Consider the following 20,782-nt stretch of genomic DNA (forward strand, 5'->3'; position numbering starts at 1 on the left):
GGTCGACAGCCTGTTGAAGTAATTCTCAATTACATCCTAAATGCACTTAAAAAAGCTTTAATTTACGTTTTTAGATGCAAAGAAATTGATCGAATTGACCAAAGAAAATTTAAAGTCAGTGCCCGACTTTCGGAAACCTGTTTCCACAACAAAAAAGAAAGGTGTTGTACTATTTTACCCATTTCCGTACCAGTCCTGAGCGTATTAGTTTCTTTAGATGCGCATGGCCGAATCAATGACATTCAATCGAAACCAAAACCTGATTTTCAAGACCTAATGAAAGATAGGAAAATTACAACAGGAATTTTGTAAATATTTACAATGCATTGTTTACGTTTTCATAGATACGAAAGACCAAAGACGACCGACTCGAAAAGAGTTGCCAGGTAACCTAATCGCGAATCCCCAACAAGGAATGAAATTATTCATTGCGTTTTGTTGAGAAACCAATATTTTACCACGAAACGGGTTTGAAGCTTATTGACTGAGAACTAAGAATTGACCGAATTCCTAAATCTCAAATTTGCAAATATCTTCTTGGTTCTTGTAGATTTTCAAGAACTGGACTCGACAACGCACAATGTAAGAGGCACTGATCATAACAGAAGACATAAAGGTGCGGTATGCCGGTTACCTATATGCTGTACCAGTAATGAGTATTTTGACATGTTTCAGATACGCAGAACCGAATCCAAGACCGACAATCTAAATTTGAACCTGATTTTCAAGACCCAAGAACAGGTGCGAAATTTGTGCTTAAATATAACGAAATAAAGCGTTTCCTTCTGCATAATCTCTCACACATTTTCAGTGCGTTGTTCATGCATTCACAGCTAAAAAAGAGCAAAATCGACAGACTTTATTTTTCTTCGTTTAGACGCAAGGAAATTAACGAAATTGACCAAAGAAAATTTCAAGTCAACAGTGCCCGATTTCCATAACCCTGTTGCCGATACAACAAACTGGAATCAAAGGAAGCCACATAGAAATAAATTTCAAGATGAATATGAAGATATTCGTCGTCCAGGTTCTGATCTAATTCGTTATATATTTTATGTCAAAAGATTATTTGAACCAAGTTGTAAAAAGTTGAATTTGTTCATGTAGACGAGCCTGCACATGGAACTAAGGACAAAAATCAACACAGAAGAAAGAAGGGTGCGATAATAGCAAATGTTACCCTATTTCGTACCTTACCGAGAATTTTGTTTTTTTAGATGCACAGAACCGGATTCATGATCAACAATCGCAATTTGAACCTGACTTTCAAGACCCGAGAACAGGTGTAGAACTTGTGCTTAATTATATTGAAAAATTGTGTTATATTACTGCACAATTTTGCACATATTTTTAGTGCATTGTTCATATTTTTACAGATATTAAAGAGCAAAAATATTCACCTTTTTTTTCTTTTTTCAGGCGCAAAGAAATTAGCGAAATTAACTAAAGAAAATTTCAAGTCAACGATTCCCGATTTTCATAAACCTGTTGCCGATGCAACAAACTGGAATCAAAGGGAGCCACATAGAAATAAATTTCAAGATGAATATGAAGATATTCGACGTCCAGGTTCTGATCTAATCCGTTATATATTTTATGTCAAAACAATATTTATACCCGAAAGAATCAAAATTGCAAAAAATCTTTAATTTGTTTATGTAGATTTACAGGACATGACTACACGAGAAACAAAGGGCACTGATCATCACCGAAGAAAAAAGGGTGCGATAATACCCTACGCTTATACCTATTCCAAAACAGTAATACGCATTTTGTTGTTTGTTTAGATACACAGAACCGAATCCATGATCTACAACCTGATTTTCAAGACCCAAGAAAAGGTTGTGCTTAAACATATATAATAAAATACTGCGGTTTTACTGCAACATTGGCACTTGAATGTAAAAAATTGGTTTTGAAAATATTTTTTTGTCATCATACCCAGGTCGGTTTAAAAACAGTTGCCAGGTAACCGAAATAACAAGGCATCGTTTCGTGAACAAGACACAGCAATTTATGCAATCTGCAGCTTTATTAACATTTTTCGTTTCGCAGAGAAGAGAAACCGCCTCGTATCACACAAAGACAAAATATCACCACACACGAAACCTCTTGACAGTCATCTTACAGGTTCTAGATAGTGTATAGAACGGTTGATAATTTTATTTGTAAGAATTTTGTTTTATAATCCTATTTCATTGCAACGTCGAGCTAATAGTAGTTAAAATGGCTAAATTTTGTGCAAATAAATTCAGTATTTATTTTGTGGTAATCAAAGTGGCAATTTACAAAAATTTAAAAAATCGTTCTATTCAATGTAGACCTTAAGTCCAATTTTCTTTAAATGAATAAAACTCGGGAAACTGTGATGTAGACAAACCCCAGTTGCACCCAGGAATCTCTCATTACTCAATACAACAAACATGTCAAACTTGAAACTGTTTGCTCTTCAAAACAAAATGTTTTGCAGAAAACTTCATCGATGGTCTGGAAAGCAGCTTCGGAGAAGTAAAATTACACTCTCGTTATCCGATATCGGGCGAGAAATTGGACAAGCAAATCGAAGGCGGTTTTATCAACAGCGACAGCTCGTTCAAGAACAGCGAAGACTCGACAAACAAACGTAAGAACCAGATAGCAAAAAAAAACCCCAAGGAAACCTTATTTGCTTCCCACATTTAAAACCGATAGTCGCGACAAGTAAATAATATTGCTTTCGCATAGTAATGTGCCTGGCAGCATCATCAACGAACTTTCTTTTGACAAAATCATCATAATTTTGAGGTTATTAAGACGTTTTCTAATCAACTGCCGCTCTGTCGATACCGACCAACTGTATATGTTATTCAGCTTTTAGATGCTGCAACAACAACGTACTTATCATATTCAACGTCTTCATATATTTTTGTGCCATTCTTCTCATCGTTGAAAGAAGCATCGGTAACCATAGTGTTAGTTGATTGTCAGTAAGCCCGTTTACATGAACAATTGAAGCGAATTCGAATGCGCTTCGCTCAATCGCTCCTCCTGTTGTTTGCGCAAGAGGAGCGACGGAGCGCTCAATCCGTTCGAAGGAGTTGTATTAAATTCGCTTCGCTTTCAATCCACTTCGAGAACAGAAGAATGCGAAGGGTTTTCGGCGTGCGTTTTTTGAGTTTGCCATGTTGTATAAGATAAATGATAAACAGTAAAAGTTTAGTGCTTGACATAGGTTTTAAAGTTGTTTTAGGTGTATGCAGTCCACACTGCACGCAGTGCAATGGATTCCAGCACACTTAATGTTTTTAGTTTTTTCTTGTTTCATCGTAAACGGTATGTTGTTCAAGAGAATGCCGCGTATTTTAAGATGTTCGTTTATTTTGCCACGATTTTTAGTCAATAAAAATTACCAAACCTCACACATAAACACATGCGAATTATCGATTGGATTGAGATGTTCCAATTTATTTCACTTCCGGCTAATCCGATTCGCTTTCGGTCGCACATGTAAACGGGCTTACTGATATAAGAATTTTAGTGCGGCAAAGACTAGTGCAATATTTCCCAATCTGTGGGCCGCGTAAAATTTTTGTTGGGTCGCTTGTTGCAAGTAAAGCAAAAATTACGAATCAAAGTTTGTGTATCGGTTAGTTCTATTATTGTTTGTTACGTTAAAGTGTGAATTTCATGATTAGGTCGTGAGTATTTGCAAAAGGAAATAAAATAAAATAAGGGTTGCTTTAAAAAAAGGTTGGAAACAGTTGTATTACTGATCATTCATTCTGATGTCAGTATGTTGTTGACAATTTAATTCTCTTCTTCATTTTTACAGATGTCTTAAGTTGTTCTATAAACGATGATGGAAGCCCCAGTGTTTCACAGGTTAAAAGTTTCATAATTGGTCCACTGTAGGTCTTTTTATTTTTCTTCTTGTCCGCAGAACAACTCGCTCTTATCGACATTGCCCGGTCACCACCTGATTCCGCCACAACCCCCTCCAGTGACAGAACCAATCTTGGTACCGAGTCAAACACAGGTCACAATCTGCAGCATTGAATCATTTCATAAATTTCAATCCACTTCCAAGATTATGCAGTAATATTTCATGCAATGGCATGATTGACAGGATCAGGAAAAAGTGGCTGATCCAGCTAGGCTGCAATGCCTGGGCTGCCAAGCCTGCAAACCACTTCCAACATTAAAACACGAAATAAATTTTAATAAGGAACATAATTCATCACCGAAAGATTAATTGTTTTTCAGAAAACCACTACTTCGACAAAAGCAACCACAACACTTCCGCCGTCACCCATAATTTCCAAACCCATGTTCATTATGCAACAAAACGTGCATTCCGTAAGCTACCTGTATTAAAAAAAACGTGTCCACTACATGGGCCCATGCAAGTAGTCAAATTAGTACGACAAATTTAGCGTAGCACTTACGAAAGAAACCCACAATAGATGAAAAATCCCATCGCTTGTTTTGCTTATTAGTGTCAAGACTTATCGACGTGTGGTGCCTACTTCAATTTTAATGCTATACATTTTTTTACGCTTTTCATGCTTCGTTGCCCCAACAAAACTGGACAATCTGTTTCTCTGTAATTCACAATGTTTGCGGATAAACTCTCATCACGCTTTCACTTTTAGGGTTTGCCGTTGTATCTTCCTCCCATTCCTACGTACGATAAAAAGGGATCAGCTTACATGCAGCACATTGGTTATTGGTCTAACCTGGTAAGTAACATATAGATATATACATTTTTGTAATCATAATATCTGAGAGCATGTCTGCTAACAGACCTATTCACAACATGTAAAAAAGATGTTTGTAGAAATGATTGTTGAAAAGCGATTTGTGTTGTTTTGGTATATTGTTTCGTCTCACGCATCTTAACAGGTGGAAAAAAGTCGTTTACAGAAGTTTTGTTTTTGTAAGATTAGTTTCTAATTTTTTGTTACTCTTCGCAGTACCGGACGTTTTTCAGCGGGAGTATGGGATTACAACACATTGACAAAGTCCAAGTAGCAATGATTAATTACAGGACTGATCATTGGCTTAAACAGGTGTGTAAACTACAAAACCATCTGTTACGCGTCTGAAACACCCCATAGTCTTTTATCCGAAACTAAGAAGCACAAATCAATTCGTCGCCAGTTCACAAAACTTTGAAACCGTTTGTAAAATTTCATCTTCATTGCGTTAAAGTACGCAGTTATAATAAGCCACAGATAAACATCTTGAAACAGTTTACAGCTAACAGTATGAATCCGACTCTATTTATGTGCAAACCTGGTAAGTATTTAACAACTGTTTGATACTTGTGCTCATTACACGTCATATGAACGTAAGCTAATCTAGAGGTTCGCAAATGCTTCGCCGCGACGCACCGTTACGTCGTTTTAATGTGATGTCGGAAGCTTAGGCCTACTTGAATGCACCTATATTTACTTAACAAACTGAGTTATTGCAGTAATAAATAAACTTGCATTCAATTGGAATTTGTCCCACTTTTTAAGTGTCTCACATTGGTAAAAACTGTACTGTCACCCAAAAAATGAAGTCAACAATTTTACGATGCGTCGTCATAGCACTTGGCGTCCATGGTCCACGAGAGGATCAACTGAACTTATCAACGCGCCATAGTCCAAACAGAAAACGCCATACAACTTCCATTCCGCAGGTGCTTAGTCGTGTGCATGGAGACTACGAGAGAAACATTCCATTGTTAAAGTGGATAGGTATTGAACACGGGTATCCTCATTCCATCAATAGATGGTCAGCATGTGTTTCCAATCTCGTCAGTCACCACTTTAACCTCACTCATCCATCCTTTGTCGGTTTTGTGTCTCTGTTTGTTGGTAAGCTTCTCCGGGGGTGTTTTGCTGAAGTCATCATATTGTAAGAATTAAGAGAATAGCCCACCGCACTGTTGTCAACATTCAATATATTCGTTCCGAAATCGACCTTTTTCTAATGCCACTTGTTGTGCGTGACACAGGTGGAAACTTCACGTTTGCAAAATTACAATATCTTTTTTACAAATCTATTTGAAAATTACAACTCTATTTGAATAAGAACTGAGGATGCTTTTAGCGAAACATGTATTCTTTGCAATGAATGCGATGGCACAAGGTTACTTTATATTGTAATTATTGTCAACATTGTCATGTTAATACGAAAAACGTTTCGAAACGTTGACAATAGTATGGGCCAGTCTCTTCATTCTGAACATCATATTGTATCATATAAGCTATCGCAGTATGCCTTTTCGGGTTCAATGCACACCTTTTTGTACGCAGCGTATGGAAATAGTTCGTTTGAAAATATATGCGTCAGACATATAACTTGTTTCAAGACATTTTAATGCTCATGCGTTGCGACCGTTACTCCAATCTAAATAGTTTATTCCGTTTAAAATTACAATATAAATTCAAATAAATTCGCAGTGCAACCGTTTCCATCCTACGACGGGGGTAATTCGTTGTAAACCTTTTACATGGGTGCCTGCGCTCAATAACCCTTATGCGGTTTCTTGAAAGTCACTTTTCTTCCATATTTCTCTGCTTTCCAGAGGCAAATCTTGGAGCAAGACGAAATGATTTTATTATGTTGCTGTTTGCTGCCAGACGTATTTTAATTATCTGTCCTTCTGGCACAATTAAACGTAACTTTTGTTGACAGGGTAAAAACCATTACCACTAACGTATTAAAGCTTAGATTTTTAGAAATGATTTTATGTTCTATGGGTTGTGTTCTGAGATTTTGACCAGTTTTGCGTTGCTGATTTCTATGCGACAGTTGCAGAAGAATTCTACGAGGCGATTGAAAAATCATCAGTGGCTGCATCTCGGTCTGCAAGCCTACCTTCCTACTTCGACCAGTGCAAAGACGGAAAGAAATGGCAGCTTCACGATCCTTTCAGCTGCTATGCTCAAAACGAGTGGATTTGCCCAGAAACTGGTGAACGGGATTACTCATTTAAGGACCCCCTAATCTACGTGGATATCAACAATGTGGAGTGGGAAGATGCACCGTAGTGAATGGGACTGTAATAAAATAGCTGTTGATTTCACAATGGAAATTGTTTATCGTTCGGCGTACTATCGGTTAAAGCGCCTAAATGAATGGTTTTCCAAGTAGCAGAATCTTGACTAGCCTGCAAAATTATCCGACGTTTGAAACAACATTGGCAATAAAATATTTTTAATGACTTTGTTAAAGCTATAAATACATTGGAAAATGGTTTAGTAACTTAATGGTTACATTATTTTTGCATGAAAAAATCCGCCGTAAGTTCTGCGACAGTTTTGTTGTCTTGGTCACTTGGATTTGTTTATTCCTATGCCGAAACATCAACCAACCTGTGAGGTGCGATGCAGACGCATTTAATTGGGTTACATTCGCTACATTGAAATTGCTAGTGTTTCTTCACGTTCTAAGTTCACAGTCCAACTGGTTAAGTCTTATCTGCGCTGGGCGCCTGTGCAGTGTCCAGCGCTTTAGGTTTATTATCGCCTGCCTTTGTCTGACTTGCAGCGGCGCGCTTTCGTCTTGAAAATGGTGCTGCAGCCAAAGTATTGAAAGGTGTAGCAAAGTAACACAAAAGAAAAGAATACAACAAAGTAACACAAACACAGCAACTTTTGCGTAAGACTTGTTTTCAGTGTCTATTGAGCACGAAGGTCTGCCTATTTTTTCAAATTGCGTAAAGAACTATACATAAACGTATCCCAATCGCAACATGTATACATGTAAATATTTTCATTAACACATTATAATTTTGTTGTCGTTGCCTTGTGTAAACCACCATATGCTTTACTCGGTAATTTATGTAAAATAATAATAAAGGCAATCACATAAATGTTGTAAACACAGTGGATAATCTTGTTTACACACTGGCAAATACTTTATCCAACAACACACGTCGTTCGGTGGCAGTGCTTCTCAATAAACGGGGATATCCTGCTAAGCGCGACTTCGATATGTCAACAAATCCACGAGCTGCCTGCACACCCCTGCAAGCGCTACATTCAGCACATTTCTTGGAAATCCGTTCGTTCGTTCGGGAGTCTTGCGTTCGCGCCAAGCACGGCACAAGGCAAATATTTGTGTTTACGTTCACGCAGAGTGACGTAGCGGCGTTGTTTATCGAAACGCACCAGAACGATTTTGACACCCGACAAGTCTTGACCATTTTACCTCACTTGACTCAAAGCGCCTTTTTAAATATAGGTGTCAAGTAAGTGGTTTTGGTTTGACGGTGTTTCAATGTATTGAATATGAATAAAATTGCTGCTTAACTGTCTTACTTCACAAAAATCTACAATAATACAATTTTAAACCTTGTTTACAAACTCAATTGGTGCACCAGATGTTTAATGCACCAAGAGAATAAAAGCGCTAATGTGCGATTATTCCAACATAAAATAGCCTGAAAATAACGATGCTTGCAAATGTTTTCGTTCCCGTGTATTTTTCATTTACAAGAAAAATATAAGCATTCATATAAAATATTGTCCTTTCCCATAGTGACGTCAGTTCGGTGTATCGTATAAATTGTTTCTTCTGTCAAGCTGGGTGTAAATACTCGTTTTCAAAAGTCTTTGGAAGCGCGTGTTGATAACACATAAATTTTAATAAAATATTGTCATTAACTTTGAACTGAAAAGACTACAAACACATGAGAGCGGCATTTTTATCATATGCCTGTTTATGCGCAGAACAGTTTATTTTTTTGCTGTCAAAAAAGTTTTTTTACTGTTTGCGGATTGTTACAACAGCACATTGTACCCATTCGCGCAATAAACTTAGCATTAATAATTTTTGATTTTTGATTATTTTGTTATAACGTACAACCCCAAACCCAAAACTATCAAGTAAACACAAACTTACAAACCAACAACGGAAACAAACAAGTCCAAGGTCGTAAGATTCTATTGTGACGAAACAATGCGACAGCTCGAAGGGCGTCCGTCAAGTTTACTTGTTCCGGCCATTGTGCGTCGCGCGCTCGCAACAAATTGTAACATGTCTCCTTTGTGGGGTTTCTTTGTGTTATGTCAGGGTTTGTCCCTTATCGAAACGCATTGTTCAGTCTTGAACTTGACATGTGAGTTTACATAGAAAAACTACACGAAGTTTGTGTTATAAAAACAGAGCGCTCCGTCGTCTTGTCAGTTGGATACGAAACATGGTTCTTGTATAAAGGTTTCAACAGCGCAGGTGTTTTGGTTTTGTTTGCCAAATGTCAGAATATCGTCATTAATATTAATGTTTATACGATTAGAATGCGATACTTCAAACTTTTTTATGGTGTGAAGTACGACTTACCTTTTCATTCGGATTTTCGGCAATTTTGAGGAAAACAATTTAACACAGTTAAATGCAAGGTTTTGGTAATATTGTTTTTTAACACAAACTTATACTAAAATGTGGTATGTTCTATGAAAATTGGTTATTTTGTATGTAATACCTGTATTTTCATATAATTGTATATACCAGAATATGTCTACATTTGGCTAGATTGCGTTATAAAAGCACTTAGACTTATATATTGTTTTGTTGTTAATTCAGGGCAGAAATAAAATCGCTGCCTAAAGATATTAAAACCAAAAGTGTCAGTTAATAAAATTAAAACCGCTATAATCCCAACAATTATCGCCGTATTTTTAATTGGTGGTGTTATGCCATCGTTTCGGTGGATTTAGAAGGCAATGTAAGGCATTGTGTTCGGATTGTCAAAATGCGCTGGCCAGCGATGGGAGACCTTTGTTTGGTTTCCGATGGCTTCGTAGCGTGATATCGCCGTTCCCCAAACGTACATGCAAATATCACGCAGGTAGAATGGTCCATTACATGGTATCCCGCTTATTAAGTACACATTAAATTGGAGTTTTGGTCTTGAAAAAAGTTCGATTTGGGCTTTAAATGCTCCCAAGTGAAACCAAAAGGTAGTACACAGATTTTGCATTGCACAAGCAAAGAACAGGGTGCGTCTATAATTTGTCTACCATATCGGTAATAGTTTATAGTAACTTCAGTTGATGCGTATGTTGGCCAGATTTAAACAAAAAATATGACATTGGTATTTTGTTTAGCTTTTGAAGCAGCTGTTCATTAAAATTTTGTATGCAACAATATTTTGTATGCAAATCTACAATATGGTTGTCTTTTATTAATAATCGATAGCTTCGATAACATATTTACACAAAGAAGTGGTGATGCTTTTAGCGTTATGTCAGTGCTAGCCAGACTCTCTGTAGTCGCCGCTCTGTGTTTCTTATTGTAAGTTTGACAATAGATTCACTAACCTTGTGACCTTTGTCTTTTGTCCGATGTTACAAGTTATTGTGTTAATTTTCAATGGCGGTTTAACCTTACGTTATCAGTACGACTACAGCCTTCGAAAATGTTTTTGAAAACAAAAAACTTAGAACATATTGGTTTTCTAGTCGTGTATTACAAGTATAACGTGCTAAGAAGTGGTTGTAATTTAATATGCGATATAGCAAGTTAGTTAAAATAAAAAACGCCACAGATTACTTTTCGGTTAAAACTCGCAATACAACATTTACGCCACGCTTCGGATGTTTAGAAAGTGTCAAGTTTATCACTTTTACAATATCGCTGTTGGAGGTATTGACTTTGTAGAGATCTTTGAAAGCCTTCACGCCACGCGTACCAGTCAAAATAACGGTATCCAGCGGCTAATACAAATACATAGCAAGGACAAACAAATTGAAGAAGTTTGCTGGTACAAAACACGGTTGTGCTGCTCTGTTTCTGACAAGTTAGCCAATGTACCAGTAATAGGTTGAGCTAACTGTTGAAGTGTAACAAACAAAACGGTTTAAGTTCGCGCTAACACGATATATTTATCAGAAGAGCAATGTATTTACTGGTTTTGTGTATGGGAAGACAGAACCAGTTTCTACAATGATAGCATAACATATCGGAGTATTTCACTTAGTGGAAAAGGACACAGAGGTCTGATATACGCTTTTGTTTATATCACGATTTTTCAGAATATCGCAACAATATTTGCCCTTCGCCATATTCTGTTGACACTTGCGCCGCAATTTGCGCAATTCGCTCGACTTCAAAAGTCACAAGTGTGTGAAAGATAACCAGGACGCGTGTCGTCGGTGACCTTGCTTCATGCTTATCAACGACTATGATAACGCATTGTGTTGGTCACGCGTACTTATCTGTAGCATTGACCGTCAACGCTTTGGAGCACCCGTGCCGCACGATAAGACTACACAGAACAGGGAAGCGACATTGACGCCAAAGATAACGTAACCTTACAGGTGGCACGAGTCGCTGGAGCCGAAAAAATGCTCCTTATGGTTTATATACTAAGGTAACTCGACCACTGGACTTGTATTCGAATTCTACCGTAAGCAGTTTAGTGCGTATAATCGGAGTATGTATAACGAACAATTGCGTCCCGCTGTTTAACCATTCTTGCGTTTCCTATACATGGTTTTAATATTTAAACTGCGGCGCAGAGAGCGACAATTAACTAAGATTCAACGACGATGAGCTAATCTGATTGGTAATTGGGACGCAGTAATACGCGAATTTATTTGTGCTATCTGTGTAATAATCTTTATCGTTTGGGCATTGGTGTTGCTCAGACCAAAACGCATTATGGTTCGGACGGTTTGTTGGGAGTCTATAGGTGCGTGCGATTTTTCCAGATGGTAGTTGCGTTTGTTGAGATAGGCGAGACGGCCCTTTGGCAACAAAACGCGGTTTACTGTTGACTGCGCGCGGTCGCCGTCTGTGCTTATTAGTCTATGATCGCTGTACTAAGATCTGTGTATAGACGGGTAGTCGTGCAGTTGGAGGCGGTAGTTAGTAAAAAGTGAACCCAAAATGCGTTAGGACACGGCAACTAACAATGCACTCACGGAGAAGGGTACCATTAGGTCTTTTGTTTAGGAACCACGCTACAGGCATAAAGCAGAAAGCGATTGACCGATGTGTTTGATGTGTTGTTTTATGGCGACACGCCTTTTGGTTTGTTAAATCAATTGAAATGGTTGAATGTATGTGTGTCTCATGGGAATGAATGTGGAATGATGAAAAAAGTGCAGTAGTTAACGAAAGGCATTGGACTGCAGAGCTTATATCTTGTGTTTACACGGCCATGGACGCCAGTATTAGTTCTCCGGATTAAGGCACAGTTGTTTAGCGAGGGAAGTATCCACAGGGTTCAAGGAAATACTGAAGTGGCTAAGATGCTTATGGAGTTTGATCAAGACCCTTTACCGGGACAGACAATATGAAATGTGCTAAGTCAAACGCTTAGCTGGTATCTGGGGACGCACAGCAGGAATGGCTGATAGAGTTCGTCGCGGAAAGGGGGGAAAGCAAACTAGGCAACACCGTTATCAGTTCGCCATTGCAGTTTGGAGCGAAGTCGCTCACCGTTTATCAGCAACTACAGCTAGTTACAAACACAGCAAAAAGAAAAAAGGGAGCTGTCAAGCGAGGGCCAGTCTGAGTTGTATTCAATCATTCTTCTCTTTTTCCCTTTGGGAGTAACATGTAGTTTGACGTCACTTCGCCAGTCAGTGTGAGCGCAGCACAGCCAATCAAAATGCGGGCATAACAACAACAAGAAATAGAGCACGAAATTCAAACGAGTCAAGTGACGTGGTTGTAAATCAACAGGATAATCGAAGATTTCCAAACAGTAACTTCACCAAAATCATTTCTTAAGACAGTACAGTTACAACATACTAGGATCGTAGCAATGAAAGTTTATGAGGTGAGTCAGGTTGCACAAAAAGAACAGCTGGTTTAGTCTAAAAGTTAGCAAAGAATCAGTGAATCACATTGTATAAGTTAAGAATACAATACCATATATGGAATGGATGTATTAAATTGAATGTTGTGTTGGTAATGTTTGAAATGTGACTGTTGGGTATGTATGCAATTGATTACTTTAAACAATTACTTTAATGCAGTACATACATATCTATTGGTTTTTGTTCAGCTATATTTGTCTCTGTTGAATGAAACATATATCTATAAATGCAAGAATACAATGATATGGGATAAGAATATTATATATCTTTAACACAATATTGTGTGTAAATTTGTTGACAAATGATATTTGCTTTCGCAGAACGAAAATTGCAATAGGTTTAGTGCACATATAACCCACACAAATATTAAATATGTCACACCGGATCGGTAATCTACTTGATGTTACAACCAATATGGTTTTTAAAAACCAAACAAATGCACAAAATCAGGTAAATGTCTTATAATGAAGTTTGCCATCAGTTTTAGCATGAACAAGTGATTTTACGGTTATCAATGTGCTTGAATATTGTTTGTTTGGCATGTAACTGTTTAATGTATAATCCTGGCATTATAGTGTTGATTAAAATATAAATGCATGTTGTTATGTGTGTTTTATGTGTATTTATATGTTGGGTATCATTATACAATAGTATATCTTATATATTGCATGAATTGTTGTAATATTTTATAATACATATATGGAATAACATTTTGCATTTACTGTGTGTTTGTGTGTGTGGATAGTAAACCAGTTGCTAATATTATCCATAGTTGCAAAGTGTTATATATTGATTTTATTTTGTAATAGAAGAAAGCAAAGAATGACAAAAAGCCATCTTCAAAAAGACCAGCTACTTCGCCAGCCAAAGGAGCAATCCACAAGAGATCTGCTTTGGGTGACATCACCAATAATGTAAGTTAGCATAAGAAAACAGTTTGTGTTGAACAAAAGGAACAGAGAATAATAGGTGACTTTCATTATAGGCCGGACTTCAAGCAAAGAGTCAAGCTGTTAAGGATGTAAACAAAAAGACAGAAAACACAAAAGAAACTTTAAGAAGAAGGTCAAGACGCTTGAAGCCACAAAATATTGCTGGAGATGATGATAATGTCAACATGGACAATGTTATCAGGTGTGTATTGCAAAATATGAATTGCACTGATTGTATTGGGCGGTTGTGTTTAACTCATTTGGCTTTGTTACAGCTCGCAAGACACTACAAGCTCAGCTGAAACCAGCTACAGCTCAGCATTGTCTGAGGAAATAAAGTCCCTTCCACGTGACTTCCTTTCAAGCCCCGAAGAATCCACACCAACCTGTTTTTTCGAGCACTTGGCGTCGCCATCGAGGCGTGAACTCAATTTCAACGACTTGGACGCAGCCAACAGTGAAAACATATACGAATCTCCGGAATACGCTTTCGTCATATTCGAGTACATGCGCGCTCGCGAACGCAGCTTCGTTATCGAACCGCGTTATCTGTCAAAACAAAAGGAATTATCGTCGGAGATGCGAGCGATCGTCGTCGACTGGATGGTCGAGGTAGGCACTGGCACCTGATAAAATTAACAATAGAGTAGATAATGTGTGAATGCGCGGCGCTAACTCCACCCCATCTTTTGCACAGATTCAGGAGAACTTCGAACTGAACCATGAGACTTTGTACCTGGCCGTAAAACTTGTCGATCACTACCTGCAGAAGGTGTCGGTATCACGTGACCGTCTCCAACTGGTCGGTGCCACTGCACTGCTCATTGCAGCCAAATTTGACGTAAGTTTAGATTGAGCATATTAGAGAAGTGTGTTTGTTTTTTGTAAAATTTGAACATTATGTTGTCACTGCGCGTAGCTTTGACATTGTTATATATGTAATTTAGTGCCACTAACTCCATTTACCAATCATTTATTTCGCAATGAATTAGCTTTTGTAACTGCTTTTCGGCTAAAACCTTTCCAAATATGTTTCAATAAACATTTTGTATTTACAAACAGGAGCGTCACCCTCCATACGTCGACGACTTTCTTTACATCTGTGACGACACATACACGCGTCGCGATTTGCTCTCATTGGAGCGCGAGATGCTTAAAGTCATCGGATTCGACATCAACATTCCAGTTCCATATCGTTTTCTTCGTCGCTACGCCAAATGCGCCAAATCCAACATGCGATGTCTGACTCTTGCCAGATTTATCCTCGAACTTTCGCTTCAACACTACCCTCTGGTACACGAATCTGCATCCAAGCTAGCAGCTGCCGCTTTGTGGCTGGCTTTCAAGATGGAAGGCTCCGACCGTCAATGGGTAGGTGTTATAACTCGTATAAATGTGTTTTATTCAATATTAACTGTTCAATTAGTGATGCTAAAAAGGGGAAAAATGTGTACATACATAGTCTTTGCATTTATTTTCAGTTCAACTGTTTTAAATAAAAAATAATAAGTTTGGGCGTAAAATATGATTTACGAATACCTGGGCAGCAAGGTGCGCAATGAATTGGTCCCTAAAACGTTTTTTTTAATATTTGCAGGACGATACACTTCAATACTACAGTTCGCACACCGAGAAGGACATCATTGATATCGCCATCGAACTGTCCCATATGATTGTGTCTCACAAGCAGAAAAACCTGAAGACGGTGAGTCGCACTTTTGTTATCTCACGCCCCAATTTGCTTTCCACATATGACACCGCACAGCCTGCGGCGTTTATCGGCAATGTAACTCAACTCAATCTTATTTTCCTGCAGGTCTGGACAAAATATTCACACCCGATCTTCTACGAGGTCGCAAAAACCGCGACCCTTTCCGAAGAGAAGTTGGCGGCAGAAAAGATCCGCATTTGTGGAAGCTCCTCTTCTCCAGTTCAATCTCTGCTCCAACTGTAGAGAAACAGCGTACTAAGAGTTTCCGACAGCAAGTCGAAATTTTTCGACGCTCCGTACAGTTCCGGGCGCCAGAAACGCAGAAAAAATCGCATCGACGCAGAACTCAAATTTATTTCCCAGAGTTTCACGACTAAATCGCCGGATTTCCGACTGGACTTTCCTTATTTAGTAGAACATTCCTCTGAAAGGTCTTTTTCTTCTCATCTTCCAATTCACGAACACAAACCTCAATTTACCACGTCACACATCACAAATACCCCAAAAGTTCCTGTATACATTTACATGTACACCCCCACAAAACAAAACATCACACCGAGAAATAATTTATATTTGACTTCTTTTCATTCTTCCTTTCGACTTTGACTTGAAAACGCTCGCGAATTGCTTTTACCGTTTTCACCGAGTAACGCAACAGACCATCGTGGTCTGTTTCTATTGATTCCCGTACTGTTAAACGCCACTGCCCATAGCAGATAGCCATGTAGTGTCCGAAAAGTTATTTACAAGGACTGCCGATTTAGTTTTAAACGCCCCTGCCGCAACGTCAAAGCGTATATATTTTAAAAGCGTGACTGCCAGCGTGGATATGCAGATTGTTTTGCATTTTTACCTTCGCCGTGAAATATGTTCGAGAATTCCAAACCAGGTTTTGCGTTCGCGCGGTCTCTCACCAAATTAATTGATCCTTGTTTCCAAAACCATTCTTCCGCGTTCTCGCGTCGCCCAATTGTTTTTGGTTGTTGTGAACATTTTGATTTTTGTGTCGTTTCACCGTTGTTTACTGAAAACGCGGCTTGTGTGGTCGTAGACTGCCCCTCAATGTGTGTTGCACCATCTATGTTCCTGAGACGTCATGTCTTGATCAGCGCAATGCCGCGTTTCATCTTTTCGCGCCGCAGAGAATACAAATTCATTTGAGATCCTACATTACATCTCATACTTACGATAGAGCAAGTTAGTGTGAGCTGCATATAGATGGTTTCGTCAGTGCAGGTTAGTGTGACTATAGACGATCATACCGGCCAAACAGCAAGGCTATGGTGACTATATTTATCATTTGTTGTGCATCAAACTATCACCGTCAAACGACAAAGGTTGTGACTAATCACCGTCAATTGTTGAGCAATAAACTGGGGGAAATCAATGTATAATTAAGTTCAAAAGTTTATGTTATTGACCACGCATCAGACAACCCGTTGCATACATGGCAGAGGAAGCTTCTAATATTACAGGAAAGGGGTTTTGCATAACTCGTGTAGTTTCTTTGCCGTGACAAGCTAGCAATCAATATTTTTAAGCACTCAGTTGCATTTTTTATCAGAACCTTGCAAATAGCAATATTCGTAGAATGCCTGTGTTTTAAACCCACAACGTATTCCTTGAACTGTTTTAACAACGCAAGTAAAGGTGTTTAACCGTGACTTCATGACACGTGAAAGGAAGATGGTGATGGAGTGTCTGATGAGGTGAAGTAGAAGTTTACAGGAAAGGACGTGTACCGTGATATGCCTCAGTCAACGAAAATGCTGACATACAGCAGGGGCATTTGAAACCTCGTCTGGCTTAAGTCATTGTTATAACAACTTACATTAAAACACTAAACCATGTTCTGTTTTTACTGAATTTTATGAGAGAATACTACTTTATTGTTTTTTTTTTATCTGGTGTATTGGCGCTTATTGTGGCCATCCATCCGTTTGTCACACCTGATAAAGCGAGGAATACTTCACATAACCTCATATTATAAAAGTTTTTTTCAAAAGTCAGTCTCTTTCAATAAGTGCCAATATACAAGAAAAGTTCTTTTATTGTTAAGAGATCCAGTTTTTGTAATGAAGAAAATCCATAGTGCTGGAGTTATTCCATAATACAAATCATGCAAAATTTTAGTTTTATTGGTTATGCTCGCTCGGTACTCGCATATCACACAGATTTAATCGTGATTAAGTCCAACCAAATTCGAAATCACGCAGATAATTAAGTTACGAAAAAAACTATAGCAATTCTGCAGTAACGTCGTTTGTAGCACCTGATAATGCGAAGACGAGCTTGCGAAAGCTGGTGCCATTAAAGTTGTTCTGTAAAAGCGATCAGTCTGTCACAAAAAGTGCACCAGAAACTGTAGAAGTTATATTTATCATTATAGGGTTTTAGTAACTGTTCCACATACTCTATTATCGTGTTTTTACGGTTCCTTAAACTTGGTTGTGTGCTGCACGATTACCCTGAGGAAGTCAAGCTGAATAGCAGGCGAAACGTGGGTAATAAAGTGTAGGTTTAGTTGTGCCAGAAGAACAGATTAATTAAATTACAATAAGCCTGGCATCAACAGCAACATAATTTCTAAAACACGTAAACGTGGTCAATGCTTTCCTTAAAAAAACGCAGACACGTTTCCAGTCACAGTAATTGATCACATCGCAAATACCAAGAACGGTTAAGGAAAAAATTCACACGGCCCGCGTTCTTACGCGGCATTTCCCCCTTCGATGAACCTAACTCGAAAAATTGCGTATTTGTCGGTGCGTCGCATCCTGTGTCTGTGTACTATACGATGGATGATCAAAGTTCAAACAAACAGCATCCAGTTGCGTTTGATCCCGACCTTGTTTGGTGTTTTTCGACAAAATTTTGTGAATTTCTAAGAACTAAGTCATAAATGAGAATGAAAAATGAGATACAAAATGACGTGGACCCTATTAACACCACGAGTTTATCGAGCAAGTGTCTGGATTGACGAAACGTGGACACAAATGTAAAAATTGAAGACATGATCCGTTTTTTCGGTAATGAACACAGCTTAGAGGGCGCTCATTTTTATGACCTTTTTTGTATCTTATGGTCCTAATATTATCAGTGATACAGTTGACATTGCATGTTGTCATCATTGATATGTATATAAAAGTTATTTCAGTCAGTGCTTGTTTACAACGTCAACCATGCTTTGACTATGATTAAGAAAAGTTTAATACATGGTTTGGGGAATTTCTAAAATCAAACTTGATGTCTAAACTCGGCGTCTACACATTAAACGACCAGACGTAATGTGTTATGTAATCTTATTGTATGCAGACAACACATAAAACGATCAGGAAATTTTCTACAGTTATGTAACCTTTTCCAACAGTGACATTCAAGCCCAAAAATGCCCACACACTAAACGTGACGGACGTGTTGTCTTTTTATATACAACTGTGAGACATGACTAAACTTTGACATTTCATCAGTAAAGGAGAAGTAATCGATGACGTAATATGGATGACACCCTTACACTGGTCACATGTCGGTTGTCCCGGCAAGGACCGCGAACAAACCGGACTTTGGTTGTCCGAATTCCTGGTATTCTCCACGATATTATGATCTAATGGCAAGATTTTTCTGATGATTTCATGTCAAACCACGAGGGTTTTTGTCAGGTCTCCAAAAACTAATCGGTGCGTTGTAAAGGTGCCCTGTACTCAACTTCCTTGACGCCGTCGCTCCGTTTAATTAAATCACAGGAACACCTTAATGGTTTCATACAGGTTTAATGTATTTTTTTTATTTAACCACCTTATCAAAACGTGTCCTGGGTGAGAGCATACACAGGCAGTTTATTTTATGTTAAATCCATGCCTTTTGTTCACTGGTGTTAAAGCGTCTGTGTTTGACGCGAATTGAGTTTTTTTTACTGTCAACAAAGAATATCCGCTTCACGTTCAAGTTTTCGCAAAAGTTGTCGTTCCATGAATCGCAGTCAGACGGAGGAAATAAATTACGTTTTCGTCATACTTTTGTGATTTTAACTCCATCTCCCTAGCCGTGAGTCAGGGCGTGAGTTTTTCCAGAAACAGAGAGAAAAAATGGGCGCATTGAACCCCTTAGACCCTGTACACTCAATGTATTTCGCATCGGCTGTCATAAACCGGTCCATTCAGTAATATTGCACTGATGCGCTCGAGCTTTTTCTATTACTCACTCTTTGATAAGGAGATGCAAAATGTTGGTCTTTGTTGGTCTTAAGATAGGAAGCAATGCGATGAAGTGAGGTTTGTTGTCACCACTGGAAAGGAAGTAGCTTCGCATTGAATTTACGTATACAATGTGGCCCGCTGCGGTATCGGAGCTGGCGGCGTTTCCCATTTAATACAACGAAGCTTAAGGGAGCAGTGCAAGTGTTGTTTATGGTGGAAGCTCACCGTAATATATTTACAAATATTGCGTGACGCTTCTTTAACTTAACGACAATTAACCGTCAGCGACTGTCGGGTTATGGGTATTATGCAAATTACGCCTCTTGTACTTAAAGTTGTATTCACGCAGGTTGTCCCGAAACGTTTTGGACATTAAATGTAAAAGATCTGATCATTCAGGAGAAGTTGATAAAAATGCCCAGAGGCTAACCGTATTCATATACATAGAGTAACGACCTGTTCACTGGGGTACATTATATGTAAGTTGCACAGTTGGAGATTTGGTGGCAAAAAAGGTGTGGCTTGGGCTACTTTAAAGTTTTTCTGCTTCAACTGACAAGCAGACGTGTCTCTATGCAGTATTAGTTCGATAGATTATTAGATATCCTGGAATTGCAATTTTGATCTACGGCTTTTTTTGACAACGCCTAGGAAATTTTTGACAGGTGATTGGGATTTCCTTGGCGTCGAATAAACCGGAGCAATAAAAAAAGGCCTTTATTCAATGTTCTAGCTCCCTTTACCGCGAAAAAGGAACGGCTTGTTTACAATGAAAGCCAAGTTCGGTTGAGGTTTCGCGCTGAAATGCGGTTTTGTAACTTACAAAAGCATCCCAAGATCGATAACATCGCAGACGATTTTCACAAAAAGAGAAACGATGGGCAACGGATGTGGTCGCCGATAAGGCGGGTATTTAACTTTAAAATTGGCAACGTGCGAGCTGCGTCGGTTTGCTTAAAAAACGCCAATATGACGCATCAGAAAAAGGTCGTATGTAGTCTTCAAAGCGTAGGCGGGCAAAACGTTGCTTTGCCCTCAGGGTGACTGGCGCTAAAATTAAATCGCGATGACGGCCGTTTGCGTGAAAGGGTGTAAGGAAGTTGTGCATCATATGACGGCACACAAATTGCTCGACCTTCG

General features: G+C 38.6%; 1 protein-coding gene across 1 annotated transcript; it reads left to right on the forward strand.

The window, feature by feature from the left end:
• The first annotated feature begins 13,102 nt into the window (after positions 1–13,102).
• On the forward strand, positions 13,103–16,578 carry LOC145908357 (G2/mitotic-specific cyclin-B3-like). Its single transcript, XM_082995620.1, has 8 exons — positions 13,103–13,253; positions 13,613–13,717; positions 13,789–13,937; positions 14,011–14,347; positions 14,433–14,576; positions 14,798–15,106; positions 15,333–15,440; positions 15,552–16,578. Exons 1-8 carry the CDS (start codon positions 13,176–13,178, stop codon positions 15,687–15,689), a joined length of 1,368 nt encoding a protein of 455 aa, XP_082851746.1. The 5' UTR covers positions 13,103–13,175; the 3' UTR covers positions 15,690–16,578.
• Positions 16,579–20,782: the final 4,204 nt, after the last annotated feature.

Source organism: Ascidia mentula, chromosome 7, assembly GCF_947561715.1.
Source record: "Ascidia mentula chromosome 7, kaAscMent1.1, whole genome shotgun sequence".
Lineage (NCBI taxonomy): Eukaryota > Metazoa > Chordata > Ascidiacea > Phlebobranchia > Ascidiidae > Ascidia > Ascidia mentula.